General features: G+C 45.3%; 1 protein-coding gene across 1 annotated transcript in view; it reads right to left on the bottom strand.

The window, feature by feature from the left end:
- Positions 1 to 24,753, bottom strand: part of LOC121586688 (tax1-binding protein 1 homolog A) — a 52,592-nt gene that overhangs the window by 6,268 nt on the left and 21,571 nt on the right. Inside the window, exons 8-15 of the mRNA XM_041903605.2 lie at positions 11,110 to 11,295; positions 9,419 to 9,670; positions 8,990 to 9,178; positions 8,566 to 8,634; positions 7,909 to 8,127; positions 6,598 to 6,684; positions 4,715 to 4,901; positions 3,887 to 4,101 (exon numbers count right to left, since the gene is read on the bottom strand). Coding sequence (XP_041759539.1) covers positions 3,887 to 4,101; positions 4,715 to 4,901; positions 6,598 to 6,684; positions 7,909 to 8,127; positions 8,566 to 8,634; positions 8,990 to 9,178; positions 9,419 to 9,670; positions 11,110 to 11,295 — 1,404 coding nt within the window. The remainder of the gene's footprint in view (positions 1 to 3,886; positions 4,102 to 4,714; positions 4,902 to 6,597; positions 6,685 to 7,908; positions 8,128 to 8,565; positions 8,635 to 8,989; positions 9,179 to 9,418; positions 9,671 to 11,109; positions 11,296 to 24,753) is intronic.

The raw sequence follows: 24,753 nt of genomic DNA, 5'->3' as shown, positions 1-24,753 counted from the left end.
TTTAGGCTACATTATTGCATGCTAAATGTTTCTGATCAGTGATAGATGAGCAAACATATAGATGAGCTATACCACCTCCACTTATTTGCCCAGCCAGAAACCAATTAAAGGGGAAGTTCACCCATTTTTACATGTGGCCTTATTGTCACTCTTTCTGTGCTTGTAGTTGATCACCCAAACTGTTTTTTAAATATTTTGTTTCGTTAGAGAGTCATCACTTGCCATTGACTACAATGCATTATGAAAATGTGTCTAAGCATGTTATAAAATGCTCCAAAACACTCCAAACCAACTCATATTACATCAGAATCTCATTCTGGATAAATCCCTGCACTCCATTTTTCATATTTCCATAAATCCATATTTGCATCTTTTTGTTATAAACAGCATTATTCAAACATGGAGTGAAGAATAAATAAATAATTTTGTGCAGAATGAGATTCTGATGTAATATGAGTGTTTGGAGCGTTTCATAACATGCTTTAGACACATTTTCATAATGCATTGTAGTCAATGGCAAGTGAGGTCTCAGAAAAATGTGACAAACAATTTTCTCTATAACAAAATAAAATAAACAGTTTGAGGGATCAACTACAAGCACATAAAGTGTGAAAATAAGGCCACATGTAAAAATTGGTGAACTTCACCTTCAACGAAATAGTTCCCGAGTTGAAATGCCTTGTTGGATGACCGTTCAAAATTATTTTTCCCCAGTCGGAGCTCGTTTTTTTTTTCCCCCAGAGTTCCCGGTTGTTTTGAACGCACTGAAGTCCGAGATTTCCGAGTTCCAAGTTCCCAGGTGTTTTGAACGCAGCATAAGCGACTGCGAGTGAATAGCAAAATAATCCACTTGTTAAACTACATAACATGCTGGCAAAATGTTCTGATCAGTGCTAATAAATGAGCCAAGATGATCATGAGCAGCACTCACCTCAACTCAGCTAATATTACCACAGCATAATTGTAGCCTAACCAATATCCAAACTGAGAGTCAGTGAAAAATAAAGAAAAAAATGTTGTGGTTAAGACCGCGTTTCCCAAACTCGGTCCTGGGGACCCCAGGGGGTGCACGTTTTGTTTTTTGACCTAGCACTACACAGCTGATTTAAATAATCATCAAGCTTTGATTATTTGAATCAGATGTGTAGTGCTAGGGCAAAAAACAAAAACGTGCACCCTTTGGGGTCCCCAGGACAGAGTTAGGGAAACGCTGGGTTAAGAAAACAGTACATGTGCTGGGCTATGCGAAGAGATGGGTGAAGTGACATGCAAGTTTACAACTGACAGGAGGATAGTAGTAATGGGCACTGCCTAGCAACCATCAATAACTTAACAGCGCAGTGCGTGCCAATGCCGTCTCAGCATTACAGAACTTTACCCCAATCATGACTAGGTTGGTTCGCTGAAATTAAAGTTTAGGCTTTGATACTGGCAACACTTTTCAGATATAAAGAAAAGGCGGAAAAAAGTTGGCGGAATGCTAAAGTTGGCAAAAGAACGTATTGATTTGAAAGGTGTATATAGGGGAACGAAACAGAAGGGAGAGAGGGAGGAAGAGATGGAGGGTGTAAGAGAGAGAGAGAGAGATAAGAGGAAGATAAAGAACATAAATGGTTAGAGGGTAAAAACAGGGGATATGGAAAGGAAAGAAACATGGTAAAGACGGGACAGAGGAGAGGGATACAGTGGGGAAAAAAGTATTTAGTCAGCCACCAATTGTGCAAGTTCTCCCACTTAAAAATATGATTTTCATCATAGGTACACGTCAACTATGACAGACAAAATGAGAAAAAAAAATCCAGAAAATCACATTGTAGGATTTTTAATGAATTTATTTGAAAATTATGGTGGAAAATAAGTATTTGGTCAATAACAAAAGTTTCTCAATACTTTGTTATATACCCTTTGTTGGCAATGACACAGGTCAAACGTTTTCTGTAAGTCTTCACATGGTTTTCACACACTGTTGCTGGTATTTTGGCCCATTCCTCCATGCAGATCTCCTCTAGAGCAGTGATGTTTTGGGGCTGTCGCTGGGCAACACGGACTTTCAACTCCCCTCCAAAGATGTTCTATGGGGTTGAGATCTGGAGACTGGCTAGGCCACTCCAGGACCTTGAAATGCTTCTTACGAAGCCACTCCTTCGTTGCCCGGGCGGTGTGTTTGGGATCATTGTCATGCTGAAAGACCCAGCCACGTTTCATCTTCAATGCCCTTGCTGATGGAAGGAGGTTTTCACTCAAAATCTCACGATACATGGCCCCATTCATTCTTTCCTTTACACGGATCAGTCGTCCTGGTCCCTTTGCAGAAAAACAGCCCCAAAGCATGATGTTTCCACCCCCATGCTTCACAGTAGGTATGGTGTTCTTTGGATGCAACTCAGCATTCTTTGTCCTCCAAACACGACGAGTTGAGTTTTTACCAAAAAGTTCTATTTTGGTTTCATCTGACCATATGACATTCTCCCAATCCTCTTCTGGATCATCCAAATGCACTCTAGCAAACTTCAGATGGGCCTGGACATGTACTGGCTTAAGCAGGGGGACACGTCTGGCACTGCAGGATTTGAGTCCCTGGTGGCATAGTGTGTTACTGATGGTAGGCTTTGTTACTTTGGTCCCAGCTCTCTGCAGGTCATTCACTAGGTCCCCCCGTGTGGTTCTGGGATTTTTGCTCACCGTTCTTGTGATCATTTTGACCCCACGGGGTGAGATCTTGCGTGGAGCCCCAGATCGAGGGAGATTATCAGTGGTCTTGTATGTCTTCCATTTCCTAATAATTGCTCCCACAGTTGATTTCTTCAAACCAAGCTGCTTACCTATTGCAGATTCAGTCTTCCCAGCCTGGTGCAGGTCTACAATTTTGTTTCTGGTGTCCTTTGACAGCTCTTTGGTCTTGGCCATAGTGGAGTTTGGAGTGTGACTGTTTGAGGTTGTGGACAGGTGTCTTTTATACTGATAACAAGTTCAAACAGGTGCCATTAATACAGGTAACGAGTGGAGGACAGAGGAGCCTCTTAAAGAAGAAGTTACAGGTCTGTGAGAGCCAGAAATCTTGCTTGTTTGTAGGTGACCAAATACTTATTTTCCCACCATAATTTGCAAATAAATTCATTAAAAATCCTACAATGTGATTTTCTGGATATTTTTTTCTCATTTTGTCTGTCATAGTTGACGTGTACCTATGATGAAAATTACAGGCCTCTCTCATCTTTTTAAGTGGGAGAACTTGCAAAATTGGTGGCTTACTAAATACTTTTTTTCCCCACTGTAGAGACAAGAGGTAGAAATAGAAAGTGGTATGCAAGAGAACAAGCTGAAGTAAATGCACTGAGTATACAAAACATTAAGAACACCTGCTCTTTCCATGACATAGACTGACCAGGTGAATCCAGGTGAAAGCTATGATCACTTATTGATGTCAGTTGTTAAATCCACTTCAAATCAGTGTAGATGAAGGGGAGGAGACAGGTTAAAGAAGGATTTTTAAGCCTTGAGACAATTGAGACATGGATTGTGTATGTGTGCCATTCAGAGGGTGAATGGGCAAGACAAAAAAATCGAAGTGCCTTTGAACGGGGTATGGTAGTCGAAAGGACAACTTGACAACTGTGGGAAGCATTGGAGTCAACATGGGCCAGCATCCCTGTTGAACGCTTTCGACACCTTGTAGAGTCCATGCCCTGATGAATTGAGGCTGTTCTGAGGGCAAAGGTGGGTGCAACTCAATATTAGGAAGGTGTTCCTAATGTTTGGTATATTCAGTGTAAGTGGAAAAAGGATTGGCGGTGGAGGACAGAAATGGGCATACACAAACAGCAATAAAAGATGACTAGGTCGCAGAACTTAGCAGAGTGTCTGCTCAGTGTGTGTGTGAACTCACGTTGCGTGGCTCCTCGGGGGGGTGCTCCAGTCCGTCAGGGGGGCTCATGCTTCGTGAGGAGGAGGGCTGGATGCAGACCACCTCTCTCTCCCAGCCTGCACCTGCACCAGGGGATGGGGGGGTGGCCGGAGGGGCGCACGGAGGGGCGAATGCACCAGGGGCCTCGGGAGGGGGGCGGGGCATCTGCTCAGGGGACAGGGCACCGTCTGCCCCATCTGGAGAAAACACAACAATCACACAGGAAACAGGAAGTGTCACCACTCAAAACGAGCAGGATCGGTGTCTCTTTAGGTGGGAGAGAGGGAGATGTGGCTGTGGTTCAACAGACCGATGTGAGGGAGAGAATGTAAGGGGTTGACAGAGAGGGAAGCTACAGCGAGAAGAGAGGGGGAGATCGAGAGAGACAGTTGAGATAGACTGGTAGAGTAAGATAAAATTTAGGGAAGAAAAATGGAGAAAGCACATAGACACACAAGGGGGATACCTAGTCAGTTGTACAACTGAATGCATTCAACTGAAATGTTTCTTCCGCATTTAACCCAACCCCTCTGAATCAGAGTGGTGCGGAGGGCTGCCTTAATCGATACCCACGTCTTCGGCGCCCGGGCAACAGTGGGTTAACTGCTTTGCTCTGGGGCAGAACGACAGATTTTTACCTTGTCAGCTCGGGGATTCGATCCAGCAACCTTTCGGCAACCAACGCTCCTACCCGCCAGGCTACCTGCCGCCCCTGTAGATACTGTAGATATCTAGAGTGATGTAGAGATGCCTGTCGAGATGACAGTCAAAGAGACAGACAGATAGATAGATGGGTGCCGAGGGTTTCACCTCGTGTGTTGTTGGTGGAGTAGGGGTTCCCATACTGCAGCTCTGCAGGTCTCTGGGGTACCAGGGGGGGTGGGGAGGGGTCCTGGGGGTAGGGCAGGGGGTAGCGCAACAACACGGGCTGTTTGACCTCTGACCCCTGACCATCAGCCTCCTGCTCCCTCTGTCGGTCCTGACACTGCTGCAGCTCCTGGTATGGGGACAAGGAGATGACCACTGAGAACAACTTACATGATATGAAAAAAATATTAGCACCGAATAAAACCAGGAAATCAGACAGTGCTGATATTTTCCATTCATATAGCTGGATATACAAAACCAATGCCATGGGGCGTGGTTTCATCTTGACATTACTCTACTTGTAAAGTCTGAAAACATTTGACAAACTTACATTTATGAGTGAAATGTCCTTTCAGGCTGGGCCACAATCTTAGATATACAGAAAATGCATGACTGTATGTGTAACTATAGCTATGTATTTAAGTGATAATGCCAGAGAAGCCGTGGTTTGGAGGATATATTGGCATGGGTGTTGTCTCGGGCCAGCAAACTGTTCCAATATTTCCTCCAAACCAAGGCTTTGAGGGCATTATCACTTTTATACAATGGTTACCAACATATTCAAATAATGATTGACATATTTTCATTAAAAACTTTATTTCTATGAATTTATTCATACCATTTCATCCTTCCATGAGGATATAGTCCCGAGGTTGCTATCCAAGCCATCTGGTAGTTGGTTCGATTGGCATCGTTGCCATGCCAAACAAAAATGGTTGCTATGCAGGCTTTTCCTCCTTGCTAGATAGCCAACTACACAGCTAACACAATCACTTCAAACTGAAGCTGGAAAGACAGCAAACGAGCTGCATTTCATTTCGTTTTTACCTGTTCTTCTATTAATATTTCTTTGCATTTATCCATAAAATGTTGCGAATTCATGATTTCGACTGGCTGAGGAAAGCCGTCTGTCTCGTCCCGACACGTTCATTCTCTATGGGACAGTGGAGATCAGGTTTACGAATTGCCTGGCTGGGCTGAGACCGAAGCGCAGGGACTTTTCAGATGGAACAGTAAATAGGCATTTAGCCACCATAGCTGGTGGTAGTCTGTGAAATACACAATGGCTGGAACACGGTTTTAACCAATCAGCATCCAGGATTAGACCCACCCATTGTATAAATATCCATGGCCATGGACTAGGTACCACTGAAGCAGGATGTCATATCTATGCCCAGTCTGAAATACCTTATCCTAGACACCTCTCCTAGATCTGAAATGATCCATTGGAGCTTTGTAAGATTATAAGATTAGGAGCAACTTCAGGGTTTTCTATCGTTGAACTCCAAGCAGTTCTATCTGAAGTCAACTGCTATAATAATCTAGTCTTACAGTACGAGGTGTCAAACTCCAGCCCACATAGCTCTCGCATGCTAAAGGTGCTCGCCCACTTCCCCCCTCTTTCCTTTCTTTCTCCTTCCCACCTTTTTCTTCCTCCCACTCTTGATGACTTCATTAGTGCAGGGCTATCCGGTATAACATTTTAAAAAGAGTGACCGCGGGGGTGAAACAGACACGGAGGATGGCATTTGCACCATTTAATGGTTAGTGTATTACGGCAGTACAGTACAGGGATGGGTGTATCATTAGTTGGAATCTAGAAATTGGGGCAGAGGGAGGAAGCTATGTTGGGGTATCCAGTGCTTTTGGTAGGCTTATAACAGCTAAACCCTTGCAGGCTTCAGCAGTAGCTCTATGAAAGCACTTTATAACATCTCAAACATATGACAGCTCATGGGTCCAGTGTCCTGATGTTTTAACAGTTGTGTAAACTGTGTATTTCCTGAGGTCTTATGCTATGACAGCTGTATGAATGTTCATAGTACCTCCTTGAGTTGGTCCTTCTCTCTGAGGGCCTGAGCCAGACTCTCCTTCAGCTCTGTCACCTCCATGGCCCTCTCTGCCATCTGGATCTACACAGAGGAAACGTTGGAAAAACATCAGACCATCAGACAAACATTAGAAATACATTGTACCCATTGGCCACAAGGGACAGAGAACTTACAGATTTAGCCTTTAAGGAACCATTGTAAGTCATCATGTATACACCATCCCAGACATAACCTAGTCTAGTGCACTGGGGGTGAATATAAATCAAGCACTTGTACAAAGCTTTGACCCTGTGGGATAGTTTACATGACTGTGTGTGTCTGGGCTCTTCTCAAACAACTACAAAAGGCAGGCAGGCTGTCTCTCTCTCTCTCTCACCTCGTTTTTCCCTCTCCTCCTCGTGTCTCATCTCCTCCTCGTATATCCTCCCCAGTGTGTGTGATGTAAACAGCTATAAAGCATGTGTATCTGTGTCTGTCTCAGGAGCATTAGGGCTGGGGTTACTAACTGTGTGTATTTATCTCTATCTGGAGACACTATCGAAGGAGAGAGCCTACTATTTACTGCACAGATAAACATACACTCACTCCCAGAGATCAAGCACACGCTCACTCCCAGAGATCAAGCATACGCTCACTCCCAGAGATCAAGCACACGCTCACTCCCAGAGATCAAGCACACGCTCACTCCCAGAGATCAAGCACACGCTCCCTCCCAGAGGTCAAACACACACACACTCCCTCCCAGAGGTCAAACACACACACACTCCCTCCCAGAGGTCAAACACACACACACTCCCTCCCAGAGGTCAAACACACACACACTCCCTCCCAGAGGTCAAACACACACACACACACACACACACACTCACTCCCAGAGGACAAACACACCCACACTCACTCCCAGAGGTCAAACACACCCACTCCCAGAGGTCAAACACACCCACACTCACTCCCAGAGGTCAAACACACACACAGAGCTAGAAAGGAAGGCATTTCACTGTACTTGTGCATGTGACATTGTAACTGAAACACACACACACACAAACACCCTCACTGTGAGAGAAGTACACACTTAATTGTGAGAAACATACACACTCAGTGTAGAGGACCTTGGTGATGAACGGTTGAAGAGTAACAACCAAGCTAACCTCACAGGGCTGACCTAGACACAACCTTATCACCCTGGCAGAGAGACTGGGTGTGTTTGTGTGCCCGAATGTGTGCGTCCGTGTGTGTGTGTGTGTGTGTGTACAAATGTTGTTAAATGTGAGCATGATCGTGTGTGTGAGTGTGTGGATGACTCACCCTGAATCGCTCCTCCTCATTGGCCAGTCTCTGTTTAAGCGTCTCGTTGATAGCACACTGCTCCGCCCACTTCTCCTCCATCCTCGCCAGCTCCTCCTCCACCGAACGAGTCTGGTCTTTCTCTACCTCCTCCGCACTCCTCCCCTCATCCCCCTCTACCTCCTCCGCACTCCTCCCCTCATCCCCCTCTACCTCCTCCGCACTCCTCCCCTCATCCCCCTCTACCTCCTCCGCACTCCTCCTCTCATCCCCCTCTACCTCCTCCGCACTCCTCCCCTCATCCCCCTCTTCAGCACTCCTCCCCTCATCCCCCTCTTCAGCACTCCTCCTCTCATTCTCCACCTCCACCCAACTCTCCATCTTCACGCTCATGAACTCCCCTCCTACACTCCTGTCCTCCTTCCTCCCCTCTTCTTTCCATTCCTCTCCTCCACTCACTTCCCTATTTATCCCCTTCCAGTCTTTCTCCCCTACTCTCATGGTTTCCATGCCTGAGAATGTATTGGTGTGTGTGTGTTCCCTGCGTTTAGGGACTGCAGGCCTCTCAGTGTCTCCTCTCAGCACAGCTGCAGCCAGATTGCCTGCAAACACACACAAGTTAGAGGATTTAGTATTAAAGAGAAAAGAGTGTGTGTGTATGTATGTGTCAGTACCTGCGGTAGGTGACTCTGGACTGGGTGTCAGTGGCTCCTGTGTCGTCTCAGTAGCAGCGTTTCTCTTTGACTCCTACAGACATAAGGGGGAAATAAGTTGAGGAAGCCACTTCTGACTATTGAGATGCACCTCAATGATATAATCTCATGCATTGACAAGTTGAGGAAGCCACTTCAGACCATTGAGATGTACCCCAATGACAAAATCCCAGTCATTTGGTAGAATGTTTCTGTTGCTGAATCAGGCTGTGGACATAAGAGACAGCTTGGCTGCGCATGAAATGGCACCCTATTCCCTAAATGGCACCATATAAGGAAGAGGGTGCCATTTCACACACAACCCATCAGTGGCCTTGGGTGTGTACCACTAGATGCCGCTGTGACGATGTGGTGTGGTGTAGTACAGTTCTGCAGACAGACAGACAGACAGACAGACTCACCCCCTGGGCCTCGCTGAGCTTGGCCACCTGCCTGCGGAGCCGCTGACACTCCCTGTACTTCTCCTTGTAGTGCTCAGCGGCCATGTGGAGACGCAGCTTCAGCTCCTCCACCTCTCTCTGTAGCTCAGCCTCCGCCTCAGATACCACACACACCCCCTCACTGGTGGTCCCCACACCCTAAGAAAGAGGGAGGGGGAGATAGAGGGGGTCAGGGGATGGGGGAGTAGTTCAGCACAAATAAAATAATTCAGTACTGGAATTCTGTTACTAAACCTGTCTACAGCACATAGCAGTTGTAAATTCATCTTCTATTTCTATCCTTAAAAACTAAGAAAGATAAATCCTTGAAAGTTCAAGCCTGAAGCTACTTCCTGGTCCAACCGTAAGACTCTGTTAATCTATATATGTTCCCCTTACCACTTCCTGTTGGGAGGTGGTCCTCATGCGGTCCAGCTGCGTCTCCATTCGCCGGCACTCGGCCTGGGCATCGGCCAGACTGGCGCGGAGGGAGTCGGCCTCCAGGCGGGCGCGGTACAGCTCGGTCATGGTGCGGTCGCGGGCACTCGCTGAGTCACGGAGCTCCGACGCCAACATGGCGGCCTGCTGGCGAGACGCCTGGAGCTGCTCCTCGGCCTGGCGAAGCTTCTCCCTCAGACGACCCATCTCAGCCTGTAGAGAGGGAGGGGCAGACAGGCTAATACACTTTTACACAGGTAAACGCACAAACATTTTTACACACACATTCACACACAGGTGCTGCGAGGCCTGACATACAGTAACTGCTACCTCAGAAGGGCTATCTTAGCCTACAGTCTTTCTATAAATAAAGAGGCCAATATGTGACATCAGGGTAAACATTTCTAAATAATTTGATACACATTTAAATATGATTTTCTTGCGGCTTCACATGTGTAGTTACAGGAATAAGAGTCTAGGTATGCACGACAAGACCATAACTCCACCTAGCAACAACAAAACATCTACATGTCATTCAAAATGCACTGCATGTCTGTTTGTGCTTTAGTCAACTTCTCTATCATGTATAGCCATGCTAAACAGCAAAAGATAAACAGCATTTCTATATTTTGTAATAGTTTACATGATCATATAATACAATAATATAATACAATGGGTTGTCAACAAAATCATTGACAATAATAATAACAACCACTAATGAAATGATTATAATCAGTAAAGTTTCCACAGTGTGTGTGTGGGTGAAAACTAGACATCACATTCTTGCTTCCGCTGTCCTTTCTTCCTCCACTCCTTGCCTCTCCTTGAAAGTGCATTGGAGCCTGAGGGGAGGAACCTTCCCTCCACTCCCACAATGGGCTTTGAGAGGAAGGTAAGGAATGGAGGAAACAAGGGGAGAATCTCAATTGCATTTCCTTAATTCCTCACGTCCTCGTCTCCTTCTCAAAAACCCATTGATAAGAAGGTGAGAGGGGAGGGACCTCTGACCTTCTCATCCAATGGGTTTTAAGAAGGAGACGAGGAGAGAGGACGCAAAGAATCAACAAAATGCAATTGAGATTCTCCCAAGGCCAGAGGAAGCAAGTATTTGACAGCTATTAACATTTTTCTGACAGTGCCAGACTGACTGACTGCACTACCATAATACCCAGGGCCTGTCCAGAAACCACCCCTAGCCCCTACTGCCCAGTCTAGACACTTGTGGAGATCTGAGGGGGATTGATGGGTGGTGACATGGTGAGAGCAAGAGTGTGCAAAGCTGTCATCAAGGCAAAGGGTGGCTATTTGAAGAATCTCAAATATAAAATATATTTTGATTTGTTTAACACGTTTTTGGTTACTACATGATTCCATATGTGTTATTTCATAGTTTTGATGTCTTCACTATTACTCTACAATGTAGAAAATAGTACAAATAAAGAAAAACCCTGGGATGAGTAGGTGTCCAAACTTTTCAATGGTACTGTATGTTCCCCCTTTATATCTTAATGTATTAACATGAAGAAAAAAATAGTATTATTGACATTGTAACAGCTCCAAACAGCTGTCCACTACAACAAATGCTCACTGGTACCCTAATTTAGAGAAAGACCCACATGCACACACACACTCCCCCCTCCCTCCCTCCTCACCTTGTCGACAGCGTGTGTGTGCAGGTCTTTCTCCAGGCGATCTTTCTGAGTGACACAGGCTCGGAGCCTGTCCAGTTCTTCCTGGAACTGAGCGATGGTCACCTCTCTGTTGAGCTCCACAGCCTTCAGCATCTGCAGCTCTGCACTCAGCTTAGTGTTCTCCTGCTCTGTGCTGCGCAGGTGGGCCTACACACACACCATTATAGACACACAGACACAGAGACCATTATAGACACACAGACACAGAGACCATTATAGACACACAGAGACCATTATAGACACACAGACACAGAGACCATTATAGACACACAGACACATAGAGACCATTAGACACACAGACACAGAGAGACCATTATAGACACACAGACACAGAGAGACCATTATAGACACACAGACACAGAGAGACCATTATAGACACACAGACACAGAGAGACCATTATAGACACACAGACACAGAGACCATTATAGACACACAGAGACCATTATAGACACAGACACAGAGACCATTATAGACACACAGACACAGAGAGACGATTATAGACACACAGACACAGATACACCATTATAGACACACAGACACAGATACACCATTATAGACACACAGACACAGATACACCATTATAGACACACAGACACAGAGACACCATTATAGACACACAGAGACACCATTATAGACACACAGACACAGAGACCATTATAGACACACAGAGACCATTATAGACACACAGACACAGAGACCATTATAGACACACAGACACAGAGAGACCATTATAGACACACAGACCATTATAGACACATAGAGACCATTATAGACACACAGACACAGAGACCATTATAGACACACAGAGACGATTATAGACACACAGAGAGAGAGACACCATTATAGACACACAGACACACGGAGAGAGACCATTATAGACACACAGACACACGCAGAGAGATCATTATAGACACACAGACACAGAGAGACCATTAGACACACAGACACAGAGATATCATTATAGACACACAGAGACCATTATAGACACACAGAGAGATCATTATAGACACACACACGATTATAGACACAAAGACAGAGACACAATTATAGACACACAGACACAGAGAGACCATTATAGACACACAGACACACACACGATTATAGCCACACAGACACCATTATAGACACACAGACCATTATAGACACACAGACACAGAGACCACTATAGACACACAGACACAGAGAGACCATTATAGACACACAGACACAGAGAGATCATTATAGACACACAGACACACACACGATTATAGACACACAGACAGAGACACAATTATAGACACACAGACACAGAGAGACCATTATAGACACACAGACACACACACGATTATAGACACACAGACACAGAGACACCATTATAGACACACAGACCATTATAGACACACAGACACAGAGACCATTATAGACACACAGACACAGAGAGACCATTATAGACACACAGACACAGAGAGACCATTATAGACACACATACACAGAGAGACCATTATAGACACACATACACACACACGATTATAGACACACAGACACAGAGACACCATTATAGACACACAGACCATTATAGACACACAGACACAGAGACCATTATAGACACACAGACACAGAGATACCATTATAGACACACAGACACAGAGAGACCATTATAGACACACAGACCATTATAGACACACAGAGACCATTAAAGACACACAGAGACCATTATAGACACACAGACACAGAGAGACCATTATAGACACACAGACACAGAGAGACCATTATAGACACATAGACACAGAGACCATTATAGACACACAGAGACCATTATAGACACACAGACACAGAGACCATTATAGACACACAGACAGAGAGACCATTATAGACACACAGACACAGAGACCATTATAGACACACAGACACAGAGGGACCATTATAGACACACAGACACAGAAAGACCATTATAGACACACAGAGACCATTATAGACACACAGAGACCATTATAGACACACAGACACAGAGGGACCATTATAGACACACATACACAGAAAGACCATTATAGACACACAGAGACCATTATAGACACACAGACACAGAGAGACCATTATATACACACAGACACAGAGAGACCATTATAGACACACAGACACAGAGAGACCATTATAGACACACAGACACAGAGAGACCATTATAGACACACAGACACAGAGAGACCATTATAGACACACAGACACAGAGAGACCATTATAGACACACAGACACAGAGACCATTATAGACACACAGACACAGAGACCATTATAGACACACAGACACCATTATACACACACAGACACAGAGACATCATTATAGACACACAGACACAGAGAGACCATTATAGACACACAGAGACCATTATAGACACACAGACACAGAGAGACCATTATAGACACACAGACCATTATAGACACACAGAGACCATTATAGACACACAGACACAGAGACCATTATAGACACACAGAGAGACCATTATAGACACACAGAGAGATGATTATAGACACACAGAGAGAGAGACACCATTATAGACACACAGACACAGAGACACCATTATAGACACACAGACACACGCAGAGAGACCATTATAGACACACAGACACACGCAGAGAGATCATTATAGACACACAGAGAGACCATTATAGACACACAGACACAGAGAGACCATTATAGACACACAGACACAGAGATACCATTATAGACACACAGACACACACACGATTATAGACACACAGACAGAGACACAATTATAGACACACAGACACAGAGACACCATTATAGACACACAGACCATTATAGACACACATACAATTATAGACACACAGACACAGAGAGACCATTATAGACACACAGACACAGAGAGACCATTATAGACACACAGACACAGAGAGATCATTATAGACACACAGACACACACACGATTCTAGACACACAGACAGAGACACCATTATAGACACACAGACCATTATAGACACACAGACAATTATAGACACACAGACACAGAGAGACCATTATAGACACACAGACACAGAGACCATTATAGACACACAGACACAGAGAGACCATTATAGACACACAGACACAGAGAGACTATTATAGACACACAGACACAGAGACTATTATAGACACACAGAGACCATTATAGACACACAGACAGAGAGACCATTATAGACACACAGACACAGAGAGACCATTATAGACACACAGAGAGACGATTATAGACACACAGAGAGAGAGACACCATTATAGACACACAGACACCATTATAGACACACAGACACACGCAGAGAGACCATTATAGACACACAGACACACGCAGAGAGATCATTATAGACACACAGACACAGAGAGACCATTATAGACACAGACACAGAGAGACCATTATAGACACAGAGAGACCATTATAGACACACAGACACAGAGAGATCATTATAGACACACAGACACACACACAGATTATAGACACACAGACAGAGACACAATTATAGACACACAGACACAGAGAGACCATTATAGACACACAGACACAGAGACACCATTATAGACACACAGACCATTATAGACACAGACACAGAGAGACCATTATAGACACACAGACACAGAGACCATTATAGACACACAGACACAGAGACCATTATAGACACACAGACACAGAGAGACCATTATAGACACAGAGAGACCATTATAGACACACAGACACAGAGACCATTATAGACACACAGACAGAGACCATTATAGACACACAGAGACCATTATAGACACACAGACACAGAGACCATTATAGACACACAGACACAGAGAGACCATTATAGACACACAGAGAGACCATTATAGACACACAGAGACCATTATAGACACACAGACACAGAGACCATTATAGAAACACAGACACAGAGAGATGATTATAGACACACAGACACCATTATAGACACACAGACACCATTATAGACACACAGACACAGAGACACCATTATAGACACACAGACACAGAGAGACCATTATAGACACACAGACCATTATAGACACACAGAGACCATTATAGACACACAGACACAGAGAGACCATTATAGACACACAGACACAGAGAGACCATTATAGACACACAGAGAGACGATTAGACACACAGAGACAGAGACACCATTATAGACACACAGACACCATTATAGACACAGAGAGACCATTATAGACACACAGACACAGAGACCATTATAGACACACAGACACAGAGAGACCATTATAGACACACAGAGACAGAGACACCATTATAGACACACAGACACACGCAGAGAGACCATTATAGACACACAGACACCATTATAGACACACAGACACAGAGACCATTAGACACACAGACACAGAGAGACCATTATAGACACACAGACACAGAGAGACCATTATAGATACACAGACGCAGAGACATCATTATAGACACACAGAGAGACCATTATAGACACATAGACAGAGAGACCATTATAGACACACAGACACAGAGAGATCATTATAGACACACAGACACACACACGATTATAGACACACAGACAGAGACACAATTATAGACACACAGACACAGAGAGACCATTATAGACACACAGACACACACACGATTATAGACACACAGACACAGAGACACCATTATAGACAAACAGACCATTATAGACACACAGACACAGAGACCATTAGACACACAGACACAGAGAGACCATTATAGACACACAGACGCAGAGAGACCATTATAGACACACAGAGAGACCATTATAGACACATAAACAGAGACACCATTATAGACACACAGACACAGAGACACCATTATAGACACACAGACACACACAGAGAGACCATTATAGACACACAGACACACGCAGAGAGACCATTATAGACACACAGACACACGCAGAGAGACCATTATAGACACACAGACACACGCAGAGAGACCATTATAGACACACAGACACACGCAGAGAGACCATTATAGACACACAGACACACGCAGAGAGACCATTATAGACACACAGACACACGCAGAGAGACCATTATAGACACACAGACACAGAGACACCATTATAGACACACAGACGCAGAGAGACCATTATAGACACACAGAGAGACCATTATAGACACATTGACAGAGACACCATTATAGAGACACAGACACAGAGACACCATTATAGACACACAGACACAGAGAGACCATTATACAGTCGTGGTCAAAAGTTTTGAGAATGACACAAGTATTGGTCTTCACAACGTCTGCTGCTTCAGTGTTTTTAGACATTTTTGTCAGATGTTACTATGGTATACTGAAGTATAATTACAAGCATTCCATAAGGCTTTTATTGACAATTACATTAAGTTTATGCAAAGAGTCAATATTTGCGGTGTTGACCCTTCTTTTTCAAGACCTCTGCAATCCGCCCTGGCATACTGTCAATTAACTTCCGGGCCACATCCTGACTGATGGCAGCCCATTCTTGCATAATCAATGCTTGGAGTTTGTCAGAATTTGTGGGTTTTTGTTTTTCTACCCGCCTCTTGAGGATTTACCACAAGTTCTCAATGGGATTAAGGCCTGGGGAGTTTCCCTGGCCATGGACCCAAAATGTTGATGTTTTGTTCCCCGAGCCACTTAGTTATCACTTTTGCCTCATGGCAAGGTGCTCCATCATGCTGGAAAAGGAATTGTTCGTCACCAAACTGTTCTTGGATGGTTGGGAGAAGTTGCTCTCGGAGGACGTGTTGGTACCATTATTTATTCATGGCTGTGTTCTTAGACAAAATTGTGGGTGAGCCCACTCCCTTGGCTGAGAAGCAACCCCACACATGAATAGTCTCAGGATGCATTACTGTTAGCATGACACAGGACTGATGGTAGCGCTCACCTTGTCTTCTCCAGACAAGCTTTTTTCCGGATGCCCCAAACAATCGGAAAGGGGATTCATCAGAGAAAATGACTTTACCCCAGTCCTCAGCAGTCCAATCCCTGTACCTTTTGCAGAATATCAGTCTGTCCCTGATGTTTTTCCTGGAGAGAAGTGGCTTCCTCTCTGCCCTTCTTGACACCAGGCCATCCTCCAAAAGTCTTCGTCTCACTCTGCGTGCAGATGCACTCACACCTGCCTGCTGCCATTCCTGAGCAAGCTCTGCACTGGTGGTGCCCCGGTCCTGGCGCTTGCTGGACTTTCTTGGGCACCCTGAAGCCTTCTTCACAACAATTTAACCTCTCTCCTTGAAGTTCTTGATGATCCGATAAATGGTTGATTTAGGTGCATCTTACTAGCAGCAATATCCTTACCTGTGAAGCCCTTTTTGTGCAAAGCAATGATGATGGCACGTGTTTCCTTGCAGGTAACCATGGTTAACAGAGGAAGAACAATGATTTCAAGCACCACCCTCCTTTTAAAGCTTCCAGTCTGTTATCCTAACTCAATCAGCATGACAGAGTGATCTCCCGCATTGTCTTCGTCAACACTCTCACCTGTGTTAACGAGAGAATCACTGACATGATGTCAGCTGGTCCTTTTGTGGCAGGGCTGAAATGCAGTGGAAACGTTTTTTGGGATTAAGTTAATTTTCATGGCAAAGAGGGACTTTGCAATTAATTGCAATTCATCTGATCACTCTTCATAACATTCTGGAGTATATGCAAATTGCCATCATTAAAACTGAGGCAGCAGACTTTGTGAAAATTAATATTTGTGTCATTCTCAAAACTTTTGACCACGACTGTAGACACACAGACACACGCAGAGAGACCATTATAGACACACAGACACACGCAGCGAGACCATTATAGACACACAGACACACCATTATAGACACACATACACAATTATAGACACACAGACACCATTATAGACACACAGACCATTATAGACACACAGACGCAGATACCATTATAGACACACAGAGACCATTATAGACACACAGACAGAGACCATTATAGACACACAGACACCACTCTAGACACACAGACCATTATAGACACACAGACCATTATATACACACAGACACAGAGACCATTAGACACACAGACACACAGAGACCATTAGACACACAGACACACAGAGACCATTATAAACACACAGACACACAGATACCATTATAGACACACAGAGACCATTATAGACACACAGACACAGAGAGACCATTATAGACACACGCAGAGAGACCATTATAGACACACAGACACCATTATAGACACACAGACACACGCAGAGAGACCATTATAGACACACAGACACCATTATAGAAACACAGACACAGAGACACCATTATAGACACACAGACACAGAGACACCATTATAGACACACAGACCATTATAGACACACAGACACAGAGACCATTATAGACACACAGACACAGAGAGACCATTATAGACACAGAGAGACCATTATAGACACACAGACACAGAGACACCATTATAGACACACAGACACAGAGACCATTTAGACACACACATACACAGAGACCATTATAGACACACATACACACAGAGACCATTATAGACACACAGAGAGACCATTATAGACACAGACGCAGAGACATCATTATAGACACACAGACGCAGAGAGACCATTATAGACACACATACCATTAGACACACAGACACAGAGAGACCATTATAGACACACAGACACAGAGAGACCATTGTAGACACACAGACAGAGAGAGAGCCATTATAGACACACAGAGAGACCATTATAGACACATGCAGAGAGACCATTATAGACACATGCAGAGAGACCATTATAGACACAGAGAGACCATTATAGACACAGAGAGACCATTATAGACACACAGACCATTATAGACACACAGACCATTATAGACACACAGACCATTATAGACACACAGACCATTATAGACACACAGACACAGAGACCATTATAGACACACAGACAAAGAGAGACCATTATAGACACACAGACACAGAGAGACCATTATAGACACACATACACAGAGACCATTATAGACACATATACACACAGAGACCATTATAGACACACAGACACAGAGAGACCATTATAGACACACAGACACAGAGAGACCATTATACACACACAGACACAGAGAGACCATTATAGACACACGCAGAGAGACCATTATAGACACACAGACACCATTAGACACACAGACACACGCAGAGAGACCATTATAGACACACAGAGACACCATTATAGAAACACAGACACAGAGACACCATTATAGACACACAGACACAGAGACACCATTATAGACACACAGACCATTATAGACACACAGACCATTATAGACACACAGACACCATTATAGACACACAGACACAGAGAGACCATTATAGACAGACAGACACAGAGAGACCATTATAGACACACAGACACAGAGACCATTATAGACACACAGACCATTATAGACACACAGAGACCATTATAGACACACAGACCATTATATATACACACACACACACACAGAGACCATTATAGACACTGTGATGTCACGAGAGGCTACACAGCTTTCAGCGGGATTGCTCAAGTAGTGCAAGGAGACCAGGTTCAACCAAAACAAGGATTTTATTAAAGGTCTTGGGAAACTAACGAAAGTATAACACAATACTGTTCTCTGGTGGCTCTTAAGGGTTAACAGTTCAGGGATGTCTCTTCCACATCCAAAATCATAACTCTCCCTCGCTCAAATAACTTTTCCCCAGTCTTACTGTCTTCCACGTTGCAGCTAGTGGCCAACCCAGCAAAACGTCCTTCCAAATGTCCCACACGTATTTCCACCGGTGCATATATCCAAAGGTGAGTATTTCCCCAAAGGTAAGTATCTCCAAATCCTTATATTCCTCCTGGAAGTGGACGTGCAGCACTCTTGTCCTCCAGAGAGCCCAGCTTGGAGACCGTGTTCCTTCACTTCCCCAAACCTTCAGCTCATCAGCTCCTCATTTGTTTCAGCTGCGTGGGAAGATTGGCCATAGAGGGGTGGAGTTCCCGACCATACCAGCAGATGGAGCCATAGCTGTCTGGGTTTGCAGCCACCTCAGGGGGATGTAACGTCCCTCCAGGACACAGCCTCTCGTGACATCACACATCCCTCCTCGGGACCGACGTCCTCGTCGGGTAAAGGCAGCGAAGAAGGCATCACGCCGGGAGAGGGCGTCCGCATTGCCGTGGTGCTTGCCAGCCTGCTCTCTCTTCAACTCCTCCACCTCTAGGACCAGGGACTCAGCCTCCTGTTGTCTCTCCTTGGAGTTTCTTACTGAATGCATCAGCCTTGGTTTTAGCAGAGTTTAGCTTCTGTTGAGCAGCTTTCAGTTCCTTCTCTCTCTCTGCCTCCGCATTCTTCATCTTGTTCTCCAACACCTTGTACTTCTCCTCTGCCGTCTTCTGGACCTCCCTACTACTGCGCAGGGTCTCCTCACACTCCTCGATGGTCCTGCGCAGCCTCTCCAGCTCCTCCTGTTGCTTATGGAAGGAGCTCTGTTGGAGTTTAGCCTGGAGGATATCTAACTCTTCTGTCTTCATGTCTAACTGTTGCTTTAACAAACGATACCTCTCAGCGGTCCCCTTCAGACCAGACAGTTCTTTGTCCAGATTCTGTAGCTCCGTCTCTGTGTCGGTCTGGGCACCTGCCATCCCTATCAGAGCCCGGGGCGGGAGTGAGTAATTCGGAGGATTGCACCGAGCCTTCCCAGGATGAGTCTTGCCTCTCCGTTTCCGAGGTACTCGGGTTATCCTCTCCTGAGACTCTCTCCAGAGTGGGTAAAAGGCTGGGCAGTCTCGTCCAATTAGGACAGGGACGGGGAGGGAATCAACCACCCCCGCCGTCGTGTGTATGGTTCCCCGTGTGCTGGTCATTGTAAGTTCAGTAATGGGGTATTCTCTGGTGTCCCCATGGACACAGGAAACTGGGAGGACTTTCCCCGGGGGTCAGACACGTTGGGCCCACCAAATCCTTACGCACCAGGGTGGCCCGGCTACCAGAATCCAGTAAGGCCTCCACATCATGGTGATTCACAGTTACCGGGCAGGTGGGGGTCGATCTGGGCCGCCATCTACGACTCCCAAGAGCGAGGCAAACGGTGTGTGGGTGCCGAGCTGGAGGACTCCGCAGTGGGCATAGGTTCATCGGCTGGTTTCCCACACTGCCAGGAGATATGTCCCATCTCCCCACACCGGTAACACTGTCGAAGTTTCCCCCTCCTGGTGTACTCTTCTTGGACCCGCCTGGTTTCTGGCTCCCCCTGGAGCCGGGATAAGTCCTGACGTGGCTGGGTTCCGAGACCTTGGGGGTCCTTTGGACGGGTTTCCCCATTTGTGGTGGGGCCTCCCTCCTGGGGTCTTTCGGGGAAGCATTCAGCATCTCCGCTGTGGCCTGGTACTTTTCCACAGCTTCCACGGTCAGATCAGCCGTGGTCAAGGCCTGGGTGACTGATGACCCGTTTTGCCTCATAAGGCAGGGCGCGTGAGGTAACGATCCACCACAACGGCCTCCACCACCGCCGCTGCTGTATTCCTCTGCGGATCCAGCCATTTCCTTGCGATTCGGACAAGTTCATGCATCTGTGCCCGAGGAGGTTGGTCTGGTTGGAAGGTCCAGCTGTGAAAGCGCTGGGCCATACCAAACTTTGTGAGTCCATATCTGCTGAGGATCTCAGACTTCAGGGCATCATAGTCAGTAACCTGGTCAGGGCCCAGGTCCCGGACAGCATTCAGCGATTCCCCGGTTAGAAAGGGGCTAACAGACCAACCCACTGTTGCTTGGGCCAGGCTTCCCTAGTGGCCGTGGCCTCAAATGCATGCAGGTATGCCTCAATGTCATCGGTAGCTCCCATCTTAGATATAAAGTCACTTGCCTTTATTGGGCGGGTATTTTGGACCACCCTCTGTCTCTGCAACTGCAATTCCTCTGCCTTCAGAAGGTTGGCTTTCTTTGCTCCTCCAAGAGAGCCACGTTTGCTTGCATCTGGGCTTGCTGGCCAGCAACAAGGGCTTTCAATATGTCCTCCATTTCAGTCGGGCGGGGAGCCTACGGCCAACTTGGAAAACTGGGTGATCAAACCTTCGGTATCCTCCTCTGACATGCACTATTAACGCTGAGCGTGCCCGTATTCTCCACCATCTGTGATGTCACGAGAGGCTACACAGCTTTCAGCGGGATTGCTCAAGTAGTGCAAGGAGACCAGGTTCAACCAAAACAAGGATTTTATTAAAGGTCTTGGGAAACTAACGAAAGTATAACACAATACTGTTCTCTGGTGGCTCTTAAGGGTTAACAGTTCAGGGATGTCTCTTCCACATCCAAAATCATAACTCTCCCTCGCTCAAATAACTTTTCCCCAGTCTTACTGTCTTCCACGTTGCAGCTAGTGGCCAACCCAGCAAAACGTCCTTCCAAATGTCCCACACGTATTTCCACCGGTGCATATATCCAAAGGTGAGTATTTCCCCAAAGGTAAGTATCTCCAAATCCTTATATTCCTCCTGGAAGTGGACGTGCAGCACTCTTGTCCTCCAGAGAGCCCAGCTTGGAGACCGTGTTCCTTCACTTCCCCAAACCTTCAGCTCATCAGCTCCTCATTTGTTTCAGCTGCGTGGGAAGATTGGCCATAGAGGGGTGGAGTTCCCGACCATACCAGCAGATGGAGCCATAGCTGTCTGGGTTTGCAGCCACCTCAGGGGGATGTAACGTCCCTCCAGGACACAGCCTCTCGTGACATCACAACACACATATAGACCATTATAGACACAGACGCAGAGACATCATTATAGACACACAGACGCTGAGAGACCATTATATACACACAGACCATTATAGACACACATACACACAGAGATCATTATAGACACACAGACACAGAGACCATTATAGACACACAGAGACACCATTATAGACACAGACACAGAGACCATTATAGACACACATGCACACAGAGACCATTATAGACACACAGACGCTGAGAGACCATTATATACACACAGACCATTATAGACACACATACACACAGAGATCATTATAGACACACAGACACAGAGACCATTATAGACACACAGAGACACCATTATAGACACAGACACAGAGACCATTATAGACACACATGCACACAGAGACCATTATAGACACACAGACACAGAGAGACCATTATAGACACACAGACAGACACCCCATTATAGACACAGACACAGAGACCATTATAGACACACATACACAGAGAGACCATTATAGACACACAGACACAGAGAGACCATTATAGACACACAGACAGAGACACCATTAGACACAGAGACCATTATAGACACACATACACACAGAGACCATTAGACACACAGACACAGAGATCATTATAGACACACAGACCATTAAATACACACACACACGCAGAGAGACCATTAGACACACAGACACAGATACACCATTATAGACACACAGACCATTATAGACACACAGACGCAGAGACCATTATAGACACACAGACACAGAGAGACCATTATAGACACACAGACACAGAGAGACCATTATAGACACACAGACACAGAGAGACCGTTATAGACACACAGACACAGAGAGACCATTATAGACACATAGACACAGAGACCATTATAGACACACAGATACCATTAGACACACAGACACAGAGAGACCATTATAGACACACATACACCATTATAGACATACAGACACAGAGACCATTATAGACACACATACACAGAGAGACCATTATAGACACACATACACACACACGATTATAGACACACAGACACAGAGACACCATTATAGACACACAGACCATTATAGACACACAGACACAGAGACCATTATAGACACACAGACACAGAGATACCATTATAGACACACAGACACAGAGAGACCATTATAGACACACAGACCATTATAGACACACAGAGACCATTAAAGACACACAGAGACCATTATAGACACACAGACACAGAGAGACCATTATAGACACACAGACACAGAGAGACCATTATAGACACATAGACACAGAGACCATTATAGACACACAGAGACCATTATAGACACACAGACACAGAGACCATTATAGACACACAGACAGAGAGACCATTATAGACACACAGACACAGAGACCATTATAGACACACAGACACAGAGGGACCATTATAGACACACAGACACAGAAAGACCATTATAGACACACAGAGACCATTATAGACACACAGACACAGAGGGACCATTATAGACACACATACACAGAAAGACCATTATAGACACACAGAGACCATTATAGACACACAGACACAGAGAGACCATTATATACACACAGACACAGAGAGACCATTATAGACACACAGACACAGAGAGACCATTATAGACACACAGACACAGAGAGACCATTATAGACACACAGACACAGAGAGACCATTATAGACACACAGACACAGAGAGACCATTATAGACACACAGACACAGAGACCATTATAGACACACAGAGACCATTATAGACACACAGACACCATTATACACACACAGACACAGAGACATCATTATAGACACACAGACACAGAGAGACCATTATAGACACACAGACACAGAGACCATTATAGACACACAGAGACCATTATAGACACACAGACACAGAGAGACCATTA

The sequence above is a fragment of the Coregonus clupeaformis genome, chromosome 17 (genome assembly GCF_020615455.1).
Source record: "Coregonus clupeaformis isolate EN_2021a chromosome 17, ASM2061545v1, whole genome shotgun sequence".
NCBI classification, from domain to species: domain Eukaryota; kingdom Metazoa; phylum Chordata; class Actinopteri; order Salmoniformes; family Salmonidae; genus Coregonus; species Coregonus clupeaformis.
Note: the sequence above shows the minus strand (reverse complement) of the source record. Positions and strands in the feature narration are given on the sequence as shown.